This window comes from Manduca sexta, unplaced genomic scaffold (genome assembly GCF_014839805.1).
Source record: "Manduca sexta isolate Smith_Timp_Sample1 unplaced genomic scaffold, JHU_Msex_v1.0 HiC_scaffold_2557, whole genome shotgun sequence".
Classification (NCBI taxonomy): domain Eukaryota; kingdom Metazoa; phylum Arthropoda; class Insecta; order Lepidoptera; family Sphingidae; genus Manduca; species Manduca sexta.
Window position 1 is genome coordinate 3,349 of NW_023593533.1, and position 18,801 is coordinate 22,149.

The 18,801-nt window shown below is 34.4% G+C and overlaps 2 protein-coding genes across 2 annotated transcripts; one reads left to right on the top strand and one right to left on the bottom strand.

The window, feature by feature from the left end:
- Nucleotides 1-1,757: 1,757 nt before the first annotated feature.
- On the top strand, nucleotides 1,758-9,246 carry LOC115456278 (elongation factor G, mitochondrial). The gene is made up of 11 exons (XM_030185281.2): nucleotides 1,758-1,929; nucleotides 2,239-2,385; nucleotides 2,546-2,865; nucleotides 3,121-3,359; nucleotides 3,650-4,029; nucleotides 4,440-4,678; nucleotides 5,153-5,314; nucleotides 6,137-6,255; nucleotides 6,863-7,075; nucleotides 8,304-8,505; nucleotides 9,018-9,246. Exons 1-11 carry the CDS (start codon nucleotides 1,855-1,857, stop codon nucleotides 9,157-9,159), a joined length of 2,238 nt encoding a protein of 745 aa, XP_030041141.1. The 5' UTR covers nucleotides 1,758-1,854; the 3' UTR covers nucleotides 9,160-9,246.
- Nucleotides 9,247-12,662: 3,416 nt separating this feature from the next.
- On the bottom strand, nucleotides 12,663-18,666 carry LOC119192279 (electroneutral sodium bicarbonate exchanger 1-like). The gene is given in 12 exon segments (XM_037446106.1): nucleotides 12,663-13,104; nucleotides 14,915-15,014; nucleotides 15,104-15,137; nucleotides 15,140-15,305; nucleotides 15,775-16,017; nucleotides 16,092-16,757; nucleotides 16,925-16,950; nucleotides 16,953-17,073; nucleotides 17,373-17,525; nucleotides 17,597-17,611; nucleotides 17,613-18,073; nucleotides 18,076-18,666. Coding segments are annotated over 12 exon segments (2,649 nt in total). The 5' UTR covers nucleotides 18,650-18,666; the 3' UTR covers nucleotides 12,663-13,014.
- Nucleotides 18,667-18,801: the final 135 nt, after the last annotated feature.

An 18,801-nucleotide genomic window follows, 5' to 3' on the forward strand; every position in this document is an offset into this window, starting at 1 on the left:
ATTATATTTATTCAGTTTTCTATCAAAGTAATGAGATAAATATTATGTTTGGTAACACAGGTTTTATTCTATAAGTAGCAATAATTGAGAGCATTAAGAGATTTCCTTGGGTTATTATAAGTAAAATAAGTATAAGAATTACTGTGTGTATCTTGTAATACTAAGTGAACTGCAGAGACATTCCAAAACAGTCAAATATTTTTATATGAAATAAAAACTGCTCTACATTATTACTTTCGTAATTTTGTTTTAGTATCAAATGTGAATACCAATGCTACCTCAATACAGTATGTAGGTTAAAGATTAGAAACATTAATAATACGCAACATTTCTTGAACGATAGTGTTTATCTTCAAAGTTCTAATTAAAATGTTATGGCACTAGAAACGTTTTTTATTTCCTCGTTCAGCCAATAAGGTTAATGTACGGTCCAATCTGTCCTTGTGGTTAAATAAAATTCCTATAAGATTATTAGCGAATTCTTTCGCGCATTCAATCATAACGAAATACCACCGCGTGTGGACCTAGTGGAATTTAAAAATAATTGGCACTGTATTATATTAAAAACCATACGGTGAATAGTTGGTACTTTAATAAGTATATAGTCATATTTTCAAATTCTAAGTAAAGTACTTTACTATATTATCAGGGGATAAGTTAGGATTGAATGGTTATCGCATCCTATCGATTTGATGACAAATAAACGGAACGCGACGCCGTGCACGCCGGCGTGTTAAAATAACACTTTTACGCCTCTTAAACATACTTCAACCATCCCAATATACAAAACAAGCCCAAAATAAAATAATAAGCTTAGAAATGCAGCGAGATTTATTTATAAAACACAAACTTACCAGCAACAACTGTATCGCTCAAGTCATATTTCACTGGTTTTGGAAACTCTCTCAACTTTCGTCCACTCAATTTTAATTCACCACTCAAATACGCATCTTCGATAATTCTTTCTAACGATTTTGTTAACTGACTATGAATACTATTGTGCCCGTTCATATTTACACTCACACACGGCCCTAACACGGCCATATTCTTTTTAAACTGAAAAGAAAACTGTTTTCTGATGTCGTTTACATGATTGCCAACGTAATAAAGCCAATTGTTGCTAATCTCACTTCAATGTTTTTTAATCTTTCCATTCACGTAACTTTGCGTCAAAATATTAAGAACCTTAATCGTAATCAATGTTAAAGTATAATACATCACTAACCAATAATCATCAGAACATCTTTTATTTTATAAAAATAATTTTAGCTGTTTACATGACCTGAGAACATAATTACTGTTAAAAAATCGGCAACAGTTTTTATTATTGGATTCACAATTTTACGTCTGGTTTAAATCTTACTTCAACTTTGACTGCCTCGATAGCGTAATTGTAATACGTATGCGATACGTGTATAACTTCCGCGCTTAGTTCCTTGGTTCGAATCCCGGGTCGAACTAATACAAATGCAACAATTTGTAATAGGAAAGGTTTTTCACACCTGCGAAGCCGCAAGCAACACCTATTTACTAATAAGAAGAAGTAATTAATAATAAATTGACAGTCCTGTATAGCGAAAAATATTTGTTGATATAATTTTTATTATTAAAAATCACAAACTTATAATAATATTATAGATTGATTCTTGTACTATGTCGATTTTGTTTTTCATTGGTGCCACTATTTGAATAAAGTGAATAGCTAGTTCTACAACTAACTTCAGTTGTCAATGCTGCAAACATAACAATGTGTGACATCTGCTTAAGGCGTGACATTGACATTAACCTAACCTATAAATTCACCCAATGTTCTGCGGTGTTCATTCTGTGATAATTTAATTTAATTAGTTCAAAATGACGATTATTAATGCTTTTCGAGTTGTAAATATTTTTAGAAATGCTAGCAAATCCAATGTGTCGCCAATTCAGGTAAGTGCCTACAACTTAGTTTAATTAATAATGGATTTCTTAGCGTTCGTGCTTGGTCAAGTTTTTACGTAATTCCTGTAATTTGCTATGATACTAATATCTTTAGGGTGCTTATAAGCCAAATTATAAAGTGCGATTAGTTGATTCTATAATAGATTCTAAGAATAAAAATAATGCTTTATATAATGGTTTTAGTAACAAAATAATATCAAGACTGCGAGGACTCTTTTTAATCAAGAAAAAAATTCAAATATAATAAAATAAAATACTCATATCAAATAATTATGAAGCATTTAAATTATGTTTTAGAAATACTCTTCATATGTCAAATATGCAGAACACAAACAGTTGGAGAAAATCAGGAACATTGGGATATCTGCCCATATAGACTCCGGTAAGACGACACTCACAGAACGAATATTGTTCTACACTGGAAGAATAGATGCTATGCATGAGGTTTGTATGATGACAGACTTGATTTAACCCACTTTAATTAACATAAAAATTATGTGTTTTAATTTACAATAACATGATGGTAAAATACAAAAACACAAACAAAAACACTTTCATATAAATTATTTCAATAGAATCCTCTCTACCTTTGTTCAATGTACAGGTAAGAGGAAAAGACAATGTAGGAGCAGTAATGGACTCCATGGAACTTGAACGTCAAAGAGGCATCACAATCCAATCTGCAGCCACATACACTATATGGAAGGACCATAACATCAATATCATTGACACACCTGGTCACGTAGACTTCACCGTGGAAGTGGAGAGAGCTTTGCGAGTCTTGGACGGGGCTGTGCTTGTATTATGTGCAGTTGGTGGAGTCCAGAGTCAAACGTTAACTGTCAATCGACAAATGAAAAGATACAATGTACCGTTTTTGGCATTTATCAATAAATTGGATAGATTGGGTTCCAATCCCTACAGGTTCGTAATATTGGCATTTTATTTAGGATTTATAGAATACTATATATTTGTGTAACTCAATGGACAAAATAAAAAATAGGGTACTATGGTAAGGTGTTAATTTCACCATAAAAAATTGTACAAACTTGCTTATTCCAGCAGGCAATAATGGATATTAACTTTAACGTTAATTGTAGTTATTTTACCATGCATACATAAGTTGTAAAAATAAAAATATAACTCCATATTTATTGTAACCAAATAAAATATTTACAGAGTATTGAAGCAAATGCGTTCCAAAATGAACCATAATGCTGCATTTATTCACTTGCCTATTGGCTTGGAGAAGGAATGTCAAGGTATCTTGGATATCATTGAAGAGAAAGCGATGTACTTTGATGGAGATTATGGTGAGATAGTGCGTCTTGATGAGGTGCCTCAGGATAGAAGAGCAGAGGTGCAAGAGAGGAGGCATGAATTAATAGAGCATTTGTCTAATGTTGATGAGCATTTGGGTAAGAATATCAGCGATTCTATAAGTAACAGTTTAAATAAGGTTGTTTCCCATGTTCGATTTTGTATATTATAGTATATGTAATAGATAATATGAATAAGAAATTCTGCTGTGAAATCAACATCAAAATTGATCGAAGCATAAGCAGCATATATAACTAAATTCTCAACATCATGTTTCTTCATTATTTTTAGAATTAATTTAGCTCCAGAATAATGTTGATAAAAAATCTAGAATATTTATATCCATTTTAGATTTTTATCAGTAAATATTTATTATTTTTATTTACAGGTGAACTATTTCTTGAAGAAAAGACGCCAACAGTTGAAGACATCAAGCAAGCTATTAGACGCAACACTCTCAAAAGAACTTTTACACCAGTACTTTTAGGTACCGCATTAAAGAACAAGGGAGTTCAACCTCTGCTGGACGCTGTTCTTACCTACCTACCTCACCCAGGCGAAGTAGAGAACACAGCTATAATCAACGAAGTCAAAGATTCAGAGGGACAAACTATTATTTTAGACCCTAAAAGAGATAATTCGAAGCCATTTGTGGGTTTGGCTTTCAAGTTGGAATTGAGCAAGTTCGGTCAATTGACTTACTTGAGATGTTACCAGGGAGTTCTGAAGAGAGGTGATAATATTTACAATGCCAGGACTTCAAAAAAAGTGAGTAAATTTTTTGAAAAAAATTTACTGAAACATGTACCAGCCATTCATGGTTCAAATATTGTAAGCAAAAGTTGGTGCGTGGTAGATATCGCGCGTGGTGGTCATCGCACTATTTCTTTCTCACACATGCAACGTTATGGCTGCTAATACTAGGTGACGTCACTGTTTATTAAAAGTCTCGCTATGTATTTTCCCGAGACAAAAAGCAGCCTTAAACTATCCATATTCCTAGGGTCTTAAGCTATCTCCATACCAAATTTCATAAAAATCCGTTCAGTAGATTTTGAGAAAATCGATAACATACAGACAGACAGAATTTGGGTTTTGTTTTATAATAGGTATAAATATCTATTTTGTTAATTACTTTATAAAACAAATCTTTTTTTTATGTAAACTATGATTTTCAGGTGAAAGTGTCTCGTCTAGTCCGCATGCACTCCAACAACATGGAGGAAGTGAATGAAGTCCTCGCGGGCGATATCTTCGCTCTGTTCGGCGTAGATTGCGCCTCCGGTGACACGTTTGTAAACGACGCAAAGCTGAACTTGTCAATGGAATCCATCCATATACCAGATCCAGTCGTTTCCATGTCGATCAAGCCTAAGAACAATAAGGATAGAGATAACTTCTCGAAGGCGGTTGCTAGGTGATTATCATTTATTTTTTTCAACTAAATATTATTTATCCTAATATCTTTCTATAACAACACTTATACTGTCCAGGCTGTCAAAATGTGCTTAACAAAAATGCACTTTATTTTATATGTAATAAAATCGCTCCCAAAGGGCTGCCGGTAGCCGCTTATCAGTTGACAACTAAGTAAGGGGTTAATTTCCTTGAACACTACAGTGTTTACGGAATGCTACTTGGTAGGAGAAATAGATATAATGGTGATACTCTGCTGGGCTCTTGAACCCAATACCACTTATATTGCTAATCTACTATACATAAAATATGTTTTAAACTCAAAACTTACACTAATTGCAATAAAACTGTTCAATGGGCATACCATAAGGGCTGCAAAAGTCTTTCAACTTCAGTCTGATATAAAAAGCCGCAATGAAATTCGAAAAAAACTAATTCGATGTAAACATAATCATTATACTTATACTCATTTCAGATTTACCAAAGAGGATCCAACATTCCAATTCCGTTACGACCCAGACAACAAAGAAACCATTGTGTCCGGCATGGGAGAGTTGCATCTAGAGATCTACGCGCAGAGAATGGAGCGAGAATACAACTGTCCCGTGGAGCTTGGAAAACCGAAGGTGGCGTTTAGGTATTGGTCTTAAAATGTTAAAGATATTGTTTTAGTCCCATTCAGCAAAAAGATTACTATTGATCCCAAACTTGTTCAGTTCATGGCCCAGGTTACAGAAATAATGTTTTGTCCCCTGATGAGTGGATGATGGATGTTCGCAGGCCTATGGACTTGGAAAGGGATAGACTCGTTGAACGCAAGCACCTATCCATAACACGCAATTTGAAATTTGTGTTCATTATGTATATTAGCAGGTGCGCCTTCAAACTGGTCATACCTTGAGAACCTCTGCTCTATTAGAACTTATTATAATTACTTTTGACTTATTATACACCTATTCGTGTTAGATTAATAATCTGATGGTAAGTGAAGTGGGGTCCAATAGAATGTCTATTGACGATAGATTACCACTCGGCAGTCGACACAATTGTGCCGGTCTGTTGGAACTGGATATACACAGATTGATCCTGACACACTTACGTGGGCCACTATGGCGGGTTTTAACTTTTAACACCTTGTGCATGTTGGTCGCTATCCAAGCGGATATATAATATATCCTACCACCATCTTAGTTTTTTGTAATGGAATTAAGTTCTCGGTTTGAATGCAATAATCATTTGAATTAAACTTTGTAATGCTATTTTTAATTTATTAGAGACTGAAATCTCTACCATGTCTCAGTTACTTAGTTAATATCGATGGTTAAAAAGCTAATCGACTTAGCAACAATTTTTTTCGAAAATTTTAACTAGGTTCAAAAAAACATAGAAAATAGAGCTGATTTTAAATATTATGTAGCTTAATATCGCAACCGTCAATATTATTTATTTATGTTTACAGGGAGACTATGATGTCGCCATGCTCGTTCGACTACCTGCACAAGAAGCAGTCGGGTGGCGCGGGACAGTATGCGAAAGTGACCGGTATTATGGAGCCTCTTCCACCGCATCAGAACACAGGTTATTAGAAAAAAATATTTTATTTAAATCTACATATAATAAAATTGTTAAAGGGTCTATGTATGTATATTATAGTAAAGAGAAACTAATATGGGGGGTTTTTATTAGGGCAAGATAAGCCAAAATAACAGGTTTTAGATTTTTTATCTATCTGTCTCAGTATGTTTGTGTATGATTCACACAAAAACAACTGCATGGCATTGAATTTAGTTTTTTCCGATGTATTGTTGGACATCTTATTTGAAATATCGGCTCTAGTTTATCCTGGGAAAATATAATGTGAAACTTTTATCCTGGAAAAATCTCGCGTTCGGAGCCGTGAGCAAAAGCTAGTCAGAATTGCAAATAGTATTCTTTAGTTGTTTATTAAAAAAGCTTGTTAGCATACCTTATATCATTTTAATTTTAATCAACATTCTAAATATATTCTGTACTTTCTTTTCATTACTTATGAAGCTGTTTGGCGATGGAAATAAAAAGAAGATATCTCATGAGCTAGAATCTATCTGTATAATTATCCAATCCAAATGACATAAATGCATGAATTAAAATCAATTACTATCTAAAATATTTACTTATACCACCTCTATATTTTTATTGTTTCCAGTGCTGGAATTCGTTGACGAGACAATAGGCACCAACGTGCCCAAGCAGTTCATCCCCGGAGTGGAGAGGGGTTTCCTCGACACGTGTCAGAAGGGCTACCTGTCTGGCCATAAGGTGTCGGGCGTGAGGTTCCGCCTGCAGGACGGCGCGCATCACATCGTCGACTCGAGCGAGCTGGCGTTCTTCTTGGCTGCGAAGGGCGCTGTTAAAGACGGTCAGTTGATTTCTGTATAGCGTAGTTGACCATTTTATTTAATACTAGCTGACCCGGCAGACGACTATTTTCTTGATCTGTCTGTCTCTGGTCATCAGTGCGGTTAGCACGTGAGGTAGCTCTTCGCACATTTGATTGACTACGACGACCTAAGTCAGGTCGTCTTCTCCTCGGCATCGTAAATTGTAATTAATCAAAGTGAGAAAATTTCCCGCTCATTTAGCAGTAAAGTGTCACTATCACAAAAAGAGCACATTACTTGGAATGTCACTATCACAAAGGATCACCAAAGTAAAGAAAGTTCTCGCGCACGTAACCACAAAGATAGATATAATATCGTAATAATACTTTTTCCGTGCTCTGAAATGCGACAGGATGGATTGACATATTAGTTGGTTGTCAAATCTAATGTCAAATATTATGATTGCGTTCAGAAATTTAACTTAAGATTCATAATTTAATTTGTGACAAAACTTAAGATTTATCTTTCGATTTCTATATAGTCTTATTAAAAAAAATAATCGGACAGATTAACAACTGAAGTTAGCTAAAATTGAGTTTCTCGAAGCCGACCACTATTTATGTACTATGTATTTTGAGACTATGCAATTTTGTCGCGTTCGCGATTCACTTTCACTTTTGTTGAGTTTCAGAACGCGATATTAGATCCTCCAACGCGCACGCGAATTTGAACTTTATGCAGCGGTAATAAATTACAAATTGACTCTACGTATTAGTTAGAAAACGTTTGTATGGGAAATAGAAAAATGCTGTTTTGAGGATTTTCCCGGCAATTATTCGAATTTTTCTCACCTTTTAAATCTTCCCTAGACCTCCACGAATAATTCAAGACCAAGATAAGATAAATCCGTTCAGCCGTTCTCGAGTTTTAGCGAGACTAACGAACAGCAATTGATTTTTATATATATAGATAAATCATATAAAATCTAACAGAAAAAGAATTTTCAAAATCCACGGGATAAAAGATAGTTATAAAAAAATTAATGAAAGAGGTATCTGTCAAATAACTGTAATGACAAACTGTGACATCACCGGTCATAACGCTGCTTGCGCGAGAAAGAGATACGATGACGTCACCATTCCCCGTTACTTTTGCCCACATCAAATATGTATAAACGCCATTTAATATACGTTTCCTATACCAAGCTAAAGATAATGGGTCCGTTTCATCCGAAAACACTTACCCAAAGCAAAATCTATTCCGCAGTATTCGACGAGGGCGCATGGCAAGTTCTAGAACCAATAATGTTTGTGGAAGTGGTATTACCGGACGAGTACCACGGCACCGTCATCGGCCAGCTCAACAAGCGCGGCGGCATCATCACCGGCACCGAGGGGGCTGAGGGCTGGACCACCATATACGCCGAGGTTCCGCTCAATAACATGTTCGGATACGCCGGGGAGCTTAGGTGAGTGAAACTATTAAACGCCATTTAAAAAAAAAAAATATCGCTTTTTTTAATCTATCTCAAAAATGGACCAATCAGAGCAATGTTTTTTGTGTTTTTTTTGGCCTTCTTTTCTGTATCTAATATGTTTACACTTTACGCAATACTGTCTCTTCATTAAACTTTAATTATAGTCAGGGCTTAATCTTTCTACGGAGGCGCATCCGTCTTTTTTCAATTATAGACTATCTATTCGAAAGAAAGTTTTGTTAGCCGTATAAGTAAAAGAGTTTAAAAATCCCTTATCATATACTATTATGTGAACCTGAACAGTTTATTTGTTTGAACTCGTTACTCTCAATAACTACTAAACCGACATTATTTTATTCACTAATATGAAGCTACATTACTCCTGAGTTATAGGCAACTTTTAATCTCGAGAAAATATGTGTCCCGGAAAATCTTTTTTACGCGGGCGAAGCCGCAGGTAAATGCCAGTGCTATAATATAAGCCAATATACATTCTTTCGCAGATCAATGACACAAGGCAAAGGAGAATTCAGTATGGAATATAGTCGTTACTCGCCATGCTTACCCGACGTGCAGGAACAGTTGATCAGGAAATACCAAGAAGAGATGGGCATCTTACCAGACCAGAAAAAGAAGAAAAATTAACTCCGCCTACATTGTCTAGCATAATTTTGTATAGTGATTTATTTTAAGGATTATTTTATTTTAAATTATTAAATGTAATAATTTCAATGTGTTTTTTTTGTTTAACCCTTACTGACGAGAGATGGCGCTGTCAATTTTTTTCAACTACCTGCAATTTATTTTGTGTGTTGGATTAATTTTCGCAAATTCTGTGTACCAGTAAATAGTTTATTGTGAGATGATTTGACTACTTCTTATTTAAAAAAAAAACTCTACGTTTATTTTTATTTGTTATTTGAAATAAACATTAAATTTTAGGGTTTAAATAATACGAAATGACGATGTACATTTATAAAAACCCATTTATTGATAATACACAATAATGTTATCGAAAACGATACAAATTCAATAACAAACATCCCAGGTACAAATAATAATTGTTTTCCCCTTAATGATACTAACAATATTTATATTACAAAGCGAACATACAATTATTTATCGCTAAATGCCGAAATTATACTACTTGGAATTTTAACATAATACACGTACAGTCAACATAAAAAGCTGAACAAATTCAAAAGTTAAAATCGCATGTAAGATTTTAAGTTTTGACCAATATTGTTTTTTCTTCACATAAATAAAATAAAAGAGGTTTATTTTACTTCACACAGAGAAAGATATGCTATACATATAATTAATTTGGGCATATAATTAAGGAAGGCAATCTAGACCAAAACAATTGTGTAGCGTTGATTGTGTTCTGTTTTATGTCTTTTATAAATAAATAAATTTAAAAAAACAAGAACGAATATATTAACACGAATAGGCGATTTAAAATTTTGATTTTGTTCACCTACTTATGTTACTGACTACATTGGTTATAATACTAGTAAAATAATACATTTCTAAGTTATTTTTGAATATTATACATCAATTGAGTATTAAGAAGATAGCAAAATTATATACGATGTTAAATTTAACACCAATTCCTAATTTATGGAGTAACAATATTTAGATAATGTTTGTTTTAAATATTATTTAATTTTGGAATACATAATATTCTTTTACTTTTTAACTGTGTGCTTAGAATGCTAAAAAAACCAGACACGACTGCTTGTCATTTTATTGTGATTGGTTGAGAGGCTGACACGTGACTGATGCATTGGTCTCTCGACCAATCAGAAACGTCAAAATAACTATCGGCTTACGAGTCGCGTTTATTGTGGGAAATTTCAAGATGGCTAGTTGGTTTTCGTACTACGTACTACCACAGACTAAAAAACATAGTAAAAGTATCTTATGATTAAAAGCGTAACAATCTATTTTGTTTCTAATACAAGCAAACTATCGGCCGATTACAATAAACAATACCAATCTTCGATCCGATTCCGAATTAACCAATAAAAAAAAGTTATTTGTAATGTCAGAAATACTTTATTCTGATTGGTCTATTTTCACAATCGATCGAAAATGATTGGGATCTTTAATTACAATCGACCTTATTACATCTACAATACCTATCATTTGGCCAGTACGTGATCTAAAGGGACGACGACATACATTTAATATTAATCTAATGGTGTTATGCTATTGGCACTTCGTTTAAATTAGTTTCGAGTTAAGGTGTATTGACAGGAGAGGTTCAATCCAATCTAATTTATTTTGTTTAGGTGTATCGTTTATACGACTATTATGTCAAGTTTGAAAAGCAAGCCACGTTAGGAGAGTTTAAAAAAAGGAGGAAAAATATCAACGTGTCACCACTAAATAATCTATACTATTATATAAAGCTGAAGAGTTTGTTTGTTTGTTTGTTTGTTTGAACGCGCTAATCTCAGGAACTACCGGTCCAATCCGAAAAATTCGTTTTGCATTGGATAGCCCTTTGTTCGTGGAGTGCTATAGGCTATATATCATCACGCTATACCCAATAGGAGCGGAGCAGTAATGGCTGATCTCAGGAACTACCGGTCCAAACTGAAAAATTATTTTTGCGTTGGATAGTACTTAGTTCGTGGAATGCTACAGGCTATATATCATCACGCTATACCCCATAGGAGCGGAGCAGTAATGGCTAATCTCAGGAACTACCGGTCCAAACTGAAAAATTCTTTTTGCGTTGGATAGTACTTAGTTCGTGGAATGCTATAGGCTATATATCATCACGCTATACCCAATAGGAGTGGAGCAGTAATGGCTAATCTCAGGAACTACCGATTCGAACTGAAAAATTCTTTTTTGTGTTGAATAGTCCTTTGTTTGTGGAGTGCTCAAAGTTATATATCATCACGCTATGACCAATAGGAGCGGAGCAGTAATGGCTAATCTCAGGAACTTACGGTTTCAACTGAAAAATTCGTTTTGTGTTGGATAGCCCTTTATTTGTGGACCGCTATAGGCTATATATCATCACCCTATGGCCAATAGGAGCGGAGAGTAATGGCTAATCTCAGGAACTACCGGTTTGAACTGAAAAAATCTTTTTGTGTTGGATAGCCCTTTGTTCCTCGAGTGCTATAGGCTATATATCATCACGTTATGACCAATAGGAGCGGAGCAGTAATGAAACATGTTGCAAAAACGGGGAAAATTATTAGTTTTGAGAGCTTCCGTTGCCTGTGCTGCGTAAACGGTTAAAGTTATGCAACAATGATGTATGACGGGATTGTTCCACTTAAAAGTTCTAAAAATATATTATAAAAACAAAAGTCCCCCGCTGCATCTGTCTGCCTGAACATGTTAAACTCAAAAACTACCCAACGTATTAAGATGAAATTTGGTATGGAGACAGTTTGAGACCCTGGGAAGAACATAGGCTCCCGGGAAACTACTACTTTTATAACGGAAAACTTTAGCCTGAAAAACTTTATAACGCGGGCGGAGCCGCGGGCAAAAGCTAGTAAATAATAAATATCAAAAGTAAATAAGAGGATCCACACCATCAACCTAAGAAGTCAGGAAAAGATAATCGGATTGACCATATGAATTGGAATAAATCATTCTTAGAAGTTGTAGAACCACTATGGAGATAACTTGTAGCGTTTCAAAGGTGAGTTACGTAGAAAGGTTTGGATTTAAATTTCTAGTCGGAGCACACATAGAGCAGGGGCCTTATTCTCTATCCCGCACGTTATTTTAACAGTGAACAAGCACGTAACACAACGCGTCATGTTTAGGACTATAGAAATTTGACTTACAGAATACCATTCCACGCACATTTCTCGGAGATAACATGACACGGCCGCGTTACGCGTTTACACTATCATACAGAATAAGGGCCCAGGCCAGTTATTCTCTTAGCAAGTTGTTATTTTGACAGTGCGTAACAAGCACGTAACGCGCCGTGTCGCGTTTATGACAATAGAAAATGTCATAGAACACCATTCCATGCTGATTTCACGAAGAGAACATAACAAAGCCGTTTGGCGAGTGTACACTGTCATAGAAAATAAAGCCCCAGAGTTGTAAGTTGAGTAGCTTTACTTTAAAATGGGATTATGGTAGGAAAAAAAAAACAGCATAACTGCTATGAATCGATAACTTATTCTCGCCAAGTGACGAATTTATCTGTGTGCACTTAACATTTTTCATTACTTTATAAGAACATTTAAGAATAATCAACTAAGACATGTAAGATTTATAAAATACATTAAAATCTAATCATTATACATTTAACAGATTACATTAAATATCACGCATCATTTTCTCATTTGGATGTAAGCACGCTAATTGATCAGTATTATATAAAATGTTATTAAATAAAACAACGATACATTTGGAATACAAATTGTTAACACTAATTTAAACCTAACGGTTCTTGAAACGTACATTCCATTTAACACAGAACATAAGTGATATAAAAATAAATTTTAAGCATTAAACCGAAGTTTCAGCAGAACTATTATTTCTAGATTCATTCTTTTTATTTCCACCACTCCAAGACTCCTTGCGCCTTACGACATCGCTCTGAAATACCACAGGTTAAGAAATGGTATATGAAAATTGCGAAAAAAATATGGACGAAATAATAAGTTATGTTAATAAATAAAGGAAAAGAAAAGAACATGCTAATCGTAAATCCATAAAGAGAGTCATGCGAAATATTATTCATATGTAGCTAATAATTTGTTCCAAAAGTGCTAATATAGCACAACTTAGGCAATTTTTAAGTGTTTAATTTTCATTAAAAAACGAAGCAATAAATAGAAACATAGAGAGACAGTAGTCTACAATGATTATAAAATATGAAAATATAACACGATAACAAACATAACAATAGTTACATCTAAGGTTAAAAATGCCATTTATGTAAAGAAAACTACGAAGTGTTTACATAAACTAGTGCCAAAAATGAACTTACGTTGTATATGAAACTCCTGCATTTGATAAAAACTACCTACACGAATTTGAACGATTTGTTATAGTTTTATTTCCTATAGAATATTAAATATTACATAAATAAACATAATATTTATAACATATAACTACATACAAGTACATGTATATTAACAAGGAATTGTGAATATACTAGCAAATGTAGATTTATACACCCTTACGTATACTATAAATACTGTGTGGTTATGCGTTCACCTTTTAAATAATATTTCTGACTTTCTTTTCAGTAAAATATTGTAATATATAACACATTATCATAATTGTAACTTGTAAGAGTGTAAATATTAAAAACATTGTGCTACATGTAGTAACTGGCTGTATACATTTGTGTAGACAACATCTACTATACAGGGTCATTTTGACATTGCGTTAATAAATTAAAATATGTATTTGTTTTAACACGCTTTTATTAGCTTGGGTTGTATCTATGTATGTATGTATGTAACGGAATCTTTGAGCTCAATTTTCACCAATTTCCAGAAATCTGATTAATTTGAAACTTTACACACGTATCAAGGACCGATGACAATGCAATAATTTGATAAGAGTTTCCTATAGAATGATTATAATACATACTTTATCAAGCACCCCACGCTTTTTACTCTGAGTTAAATTATTCTGTTAATAACTTCAAGTTTATTATAATTTTATTTTGAGGTACTTTACTATGATTGATCCTTCAACCTTCTACTACTGTAATATAAATTCTTTGTACTTAGAAATTATTTTTTTTAAAACAACACTTTACCGTAGGTTATTATAACTATAGATGAATAAAAAAGTGTAAGTTTGGATCTATATGAATAATTAAATAATGTTGATTTTAAATGCACAACTACTACACGAAGAAAATTTGTTGGAGCGGCTATATCGCACTTTCATTCAGAAATACACTTATTTATACCATATGAAGACAACATTTCAAAATGATCAAAATTTAAGAAAACTAACAATGCAAGTTTTCGTGAAAATGTTTGTTATTCATAGATGACGTTTGGCACAAATTTAGGAGAGGTAAAAATAAATGTGTAAGTGATTTAATTTAGTAACGCGATGTAAAAATGACTTTGTATAATAATATAAACAGGACATTTAAAAACGAACGATACTAAATATCTGACAGCGGATAATGGTTTGATACTCGAAAATGAGAATGTGAGTTCCAGCATCGTACTGTCCTATTATAATAGGAAATATAAGTTTCCACGGTCAATATATAATTTACAAGAATTGAATAAACAAAACCCCAAAATGTCCGTCAATGTCTAATCTAATCTAGAGTCGACTTCATGCGTTGTTCTGGTAATGTGCTCATGCAGTGTCGGTTGCAGAATCTTAATCGTGTCATGCGCCTCTAAAACTTGGTGTCACTAACGCACACCTTTACAGAAGGGTCATCTTCTTCGACCTCGTCCATAGTTGATAATCTCCTCTCTATTTCTGATTGTGCGGTTTTGGACATGAGTTTTTTGTGTTTAATACTGAAATTGTTTATAGAAGATTAATGTGTGACAAGGGTGGATGACGCTAATGAATGTGCACATGAAAAATGTATTTCCTGGCCACTTACTTCTTCTTCCCTGACTTTGGTTTGTAGTCTTTCCGTCACTCTTTTTCATCTTGTTGCTGTTGTTCACTTGCTTCCATATGCCCGTTTTGTTCACTTCCTCCGATATGTTTATTGATGCAAGCGGTATGTTCATAATGTTTCCGTTGATGAGTGGTATTTGTAGATTCTCTTCGTATTGTGGCGGGTTGCTCTTGTTCGCTTCCTACAAGGTATTTGCCTAAGAAACTTTTTTACACCAAATTGGACCTTTATTTACAGTGATAAGATTCCTGCTTACAAACATATACTTACAGCAAATTATACAATAATAATGAAATACTTCTAAACATCCTATCAGTCAAATTTACCACCAGTCTTCTGAGACTTATTGTAATGGAATAAATAGAACATTCTTCAAAGAATTACATTAAATATTAGACCCACATTCTCAATCGATCTATAGCGGCTGAACAAGAGGTAGATGAAAAACAAAATATGGGAGCAAAACTTACGCGGAAAAGGACAATTCACATAAAAAATAAAATACAGCTTCATGACTATAACATCGATTTTATTTTAAAACAATTATGAATTGTAATAACAAAAATGCGATATGATGCAGGATAACTAAAGGAAATAATGCGAGATCAGTTTCGACGACATAGACGTAAGAGTTTTACATGCCAGCCCACCTCAGCGTCTCCTAGCTCCCGCAATTCGTCTTGGTTCCGTTTTGTCATCTCCGGCATGACGTCATCGAGAATTTTCATCTCCCTCCTCGTGAAGAAGAAATCCAACGCTTTCCTTATCCCAATCATTACAACTAACATCAAAGGGAAGAGTATGGAAGTCATTGAAAAAGATTTTATCACCCACAAGCAGACGAGACACGTCAGTTGGATTGCAGTGAATAGGTGTACACGACGTATTGGCACCTGGAATCGTAAATATAGTTAGTGGCCATTACGTGCCAACAAAATTAAAGTACAAAACTTAAATTCTTTGATACCTGTCTCAAGAACATATGATCGGGTTGATACTTTTGGGGCATGAACATAATAAGAATTCTATCAAAGAATTGAAGGCCCTTCAGCGATGCAACGCCCATATAAAGAAATACTCCAAACAGCACGGGCATTGGTATATGGCTTAATACTGGGGTGAGTACCACGGAACATCCGATGGTTAAAAATATCAAAATATGTGTGACTCTTTGTTCCCTGACTCCCAGAAATTGTGGCTTTTCTCCTGGTGCTGCACATTCTGATTCCACTTTTAATGAATTCACGTGATTAATGCTCAAAACAGTTGCTGCCACGAACCATGGTAAGCCCATAACTGAGCAAATTTGTATCAGTATTGCCAGTACAAACAAATCCAGATGGTACCCACATCCCTTCTTCAGTTTGTTCTCTTTGCGATTCACTATCACTGCAGTAATTTGTTGATCCATGAAAATCAGTATGGTGCCGAGTAGAGCTGGTAAGAGAGCAACCAATGCAGACCATAAGGGGTTGCCATTGAATGGAGTAATGACCCAATTTCTTGAGGGTAGCGTTGGTTTAAATTCAGAAGGTACTTCAAGTTTGGGGGTTTTGACTCCAACTTTGTAATCGAGAAAAGACATTGATAGTATAGCAATGATTACCGAAAAATCGCTTATGATTTGTCTGACCTGAAAGAAAAAGAAAATTATATGAATGCTGTGTACCTCATACCGCCTCATTTGAATATGTTTTTTACATGAAAATATATATTTTTAAAAGAGCTTTAATATCATCACTAATTCCGAATTGGAAAATAATGCATTATTAATTATTGAAATACATTCTTTTATATTACCTTTGATGGAAAGAACAGAGAATTTTAAAGTCTTTCAAAATTATAGATATCGTGAAAGTTCCCAAGAAAAGTATTATCGACATCAGGAAAACATCTGGTACGTAGACCTTTGTGTCGCATCCTCCACCAGCTAATGTTCCGTTATACAACTGAAAAATCAGAAAACCTATCACAATATGTAATTATTTCTATGGTAGTGTATACTAGTCTTCGATGAAGTTGTGATATTTTAAGCCGAAACGGTTCAATATTAAAAGAGCCTATACTTACTTATATTATGCTTTAATCAAACAATAGACAATTATATAAGTGTAACCTATAAATAGATTTAATTAAATTGGTTGTCAAGTTTGTTCTGTTATCTGTTGAAGTATGAAAAGTAAATATTTTGAAGCGTGTGAAGTTACTTAATATGTCTATAAACGTTATTAACTAATTGCTCATGTACCTGACAAGACTCCTTGTCAACAGAGGACCAATTAAACTGCTCCGGCACTTTAGAATAATTGCTTGGCAAACAGTAGCACTCATAGTTCAGAACTTCGTCAGGTCGAGTTTTCAGAGGATATTTTTTACCGATGGAAATAACATTTTCCACTGCCTACAGAACAAAACATTTTTTTTTAACAAATATTCGGTTATTTATTAGTTTACTGAAGTTGAATTAATTACCTTGTAAATAAAAATGGAATGCAATCAATGTAGCGAAATTTTCTTCTGTGAACCTTGTGATGTAGCACACTAAAGCGCTTGCGTCGATAGCCACCAGAATGACCAGAATTATTGTGATCCACGTACCGATACAAAATCTAAACGACATGTAATCCCATCCAATTTGTCTGCAAAACTCAAAAACTATTGTTTCGAATACTAAAACGGGACCCGTTGACCCCAAAATTGTTAATGGTTGACCTGAAAAGAAACCGTATCCCATCCCACATACAAATCCTGATACTAGTGATTCCATAGCAGCCATGTTCTTGCCAGTTGCTTCACCAAGCAATCCCCCAAATGTAATTATGGGTGATAGACAAGCAAAATACAAAAATATCCAGGAAGCAATGCATTGAAGGGCCAACGCATCTTTAAAATCTGACCAATACCAAGGCATTTTTCGTTTTAGATCATTAATTAAGCCACCAAAAGCCTTCCACTTCGCGCTAACCCTGATTCTTCCCTTTGTCTCTGTTCTTCTTCTTCCTCATCTAATTCCTCTTTCGGGTTGTTATCGTTGGGGCGTTTTCGTGGATCTTGTGATGGTATGGCTGCTGGTGGTTCTATACGAATAGCTGGATCCCACTCACCTGGTGGCAAAACTGTTACTGCATCAAGGAACTCGTCTATACCAGCTAATAAGTGATCTCTTTTAGCCCGATATGCGACTTCATGGAATATTTCATCAGACATTAAAGTAGCCATGGCACGACCGATTTCGTGGAAACTGGAATTACTGTTCGGTGGGCCGAGTAACACGAACATAAATCTTGTTGGGACTGGCACTTCAGTTAAATCTCCCATTATTGTTCCTGTTTTGAGTCTAACAAACGCTGATAATGTCTTCTCTAGAAAATCTACTTCACCAACTAGAATATTAGAAGCTTCTGCACCCGGAGGTATTTTCCTCATAAAGTTTGTATTGCATTTATGGTTGATGTCTCCGTTCATAGGAAGGTCTCCTGAGCTGTGGTTGCGATTCATGGATATGCTGCTTGGACTCTTTACCATACCATCATCATTGACACCACCTGCAACATGTACCATGTATTCGTAATGTCCTTAAAATCAGTAATATATTGATTTCTATAAAAGGTTCATATCGCATTACATATTTTTTACATAGAGCCGCAAATGTGCAAATAATTGTTTGTGATCAAGCA

Coding starts and splice junctions, on each gene's coding strand:
- LOC115456278 (XM_030185281.2), top strand. CDS start 1,855: ATGACGATTATTAATGCTTTTCGAGTTGTAAATATTTTTAGAAATGCT. Junction 4,679..5,152: donor TTCTCGAAGGCGGTTGCTAG/GTGATTATCATT, acceptor TACTCATTTCAG/ATTTACCAAAGAGGATCCAA. Junction 8,506..9,017: donor GGATACGCCGGGGAGCTTAG/GTGAGTGAAACT, acceptor ATTCTTTCGCAG/ATCAATGACACAAGGCAAAG.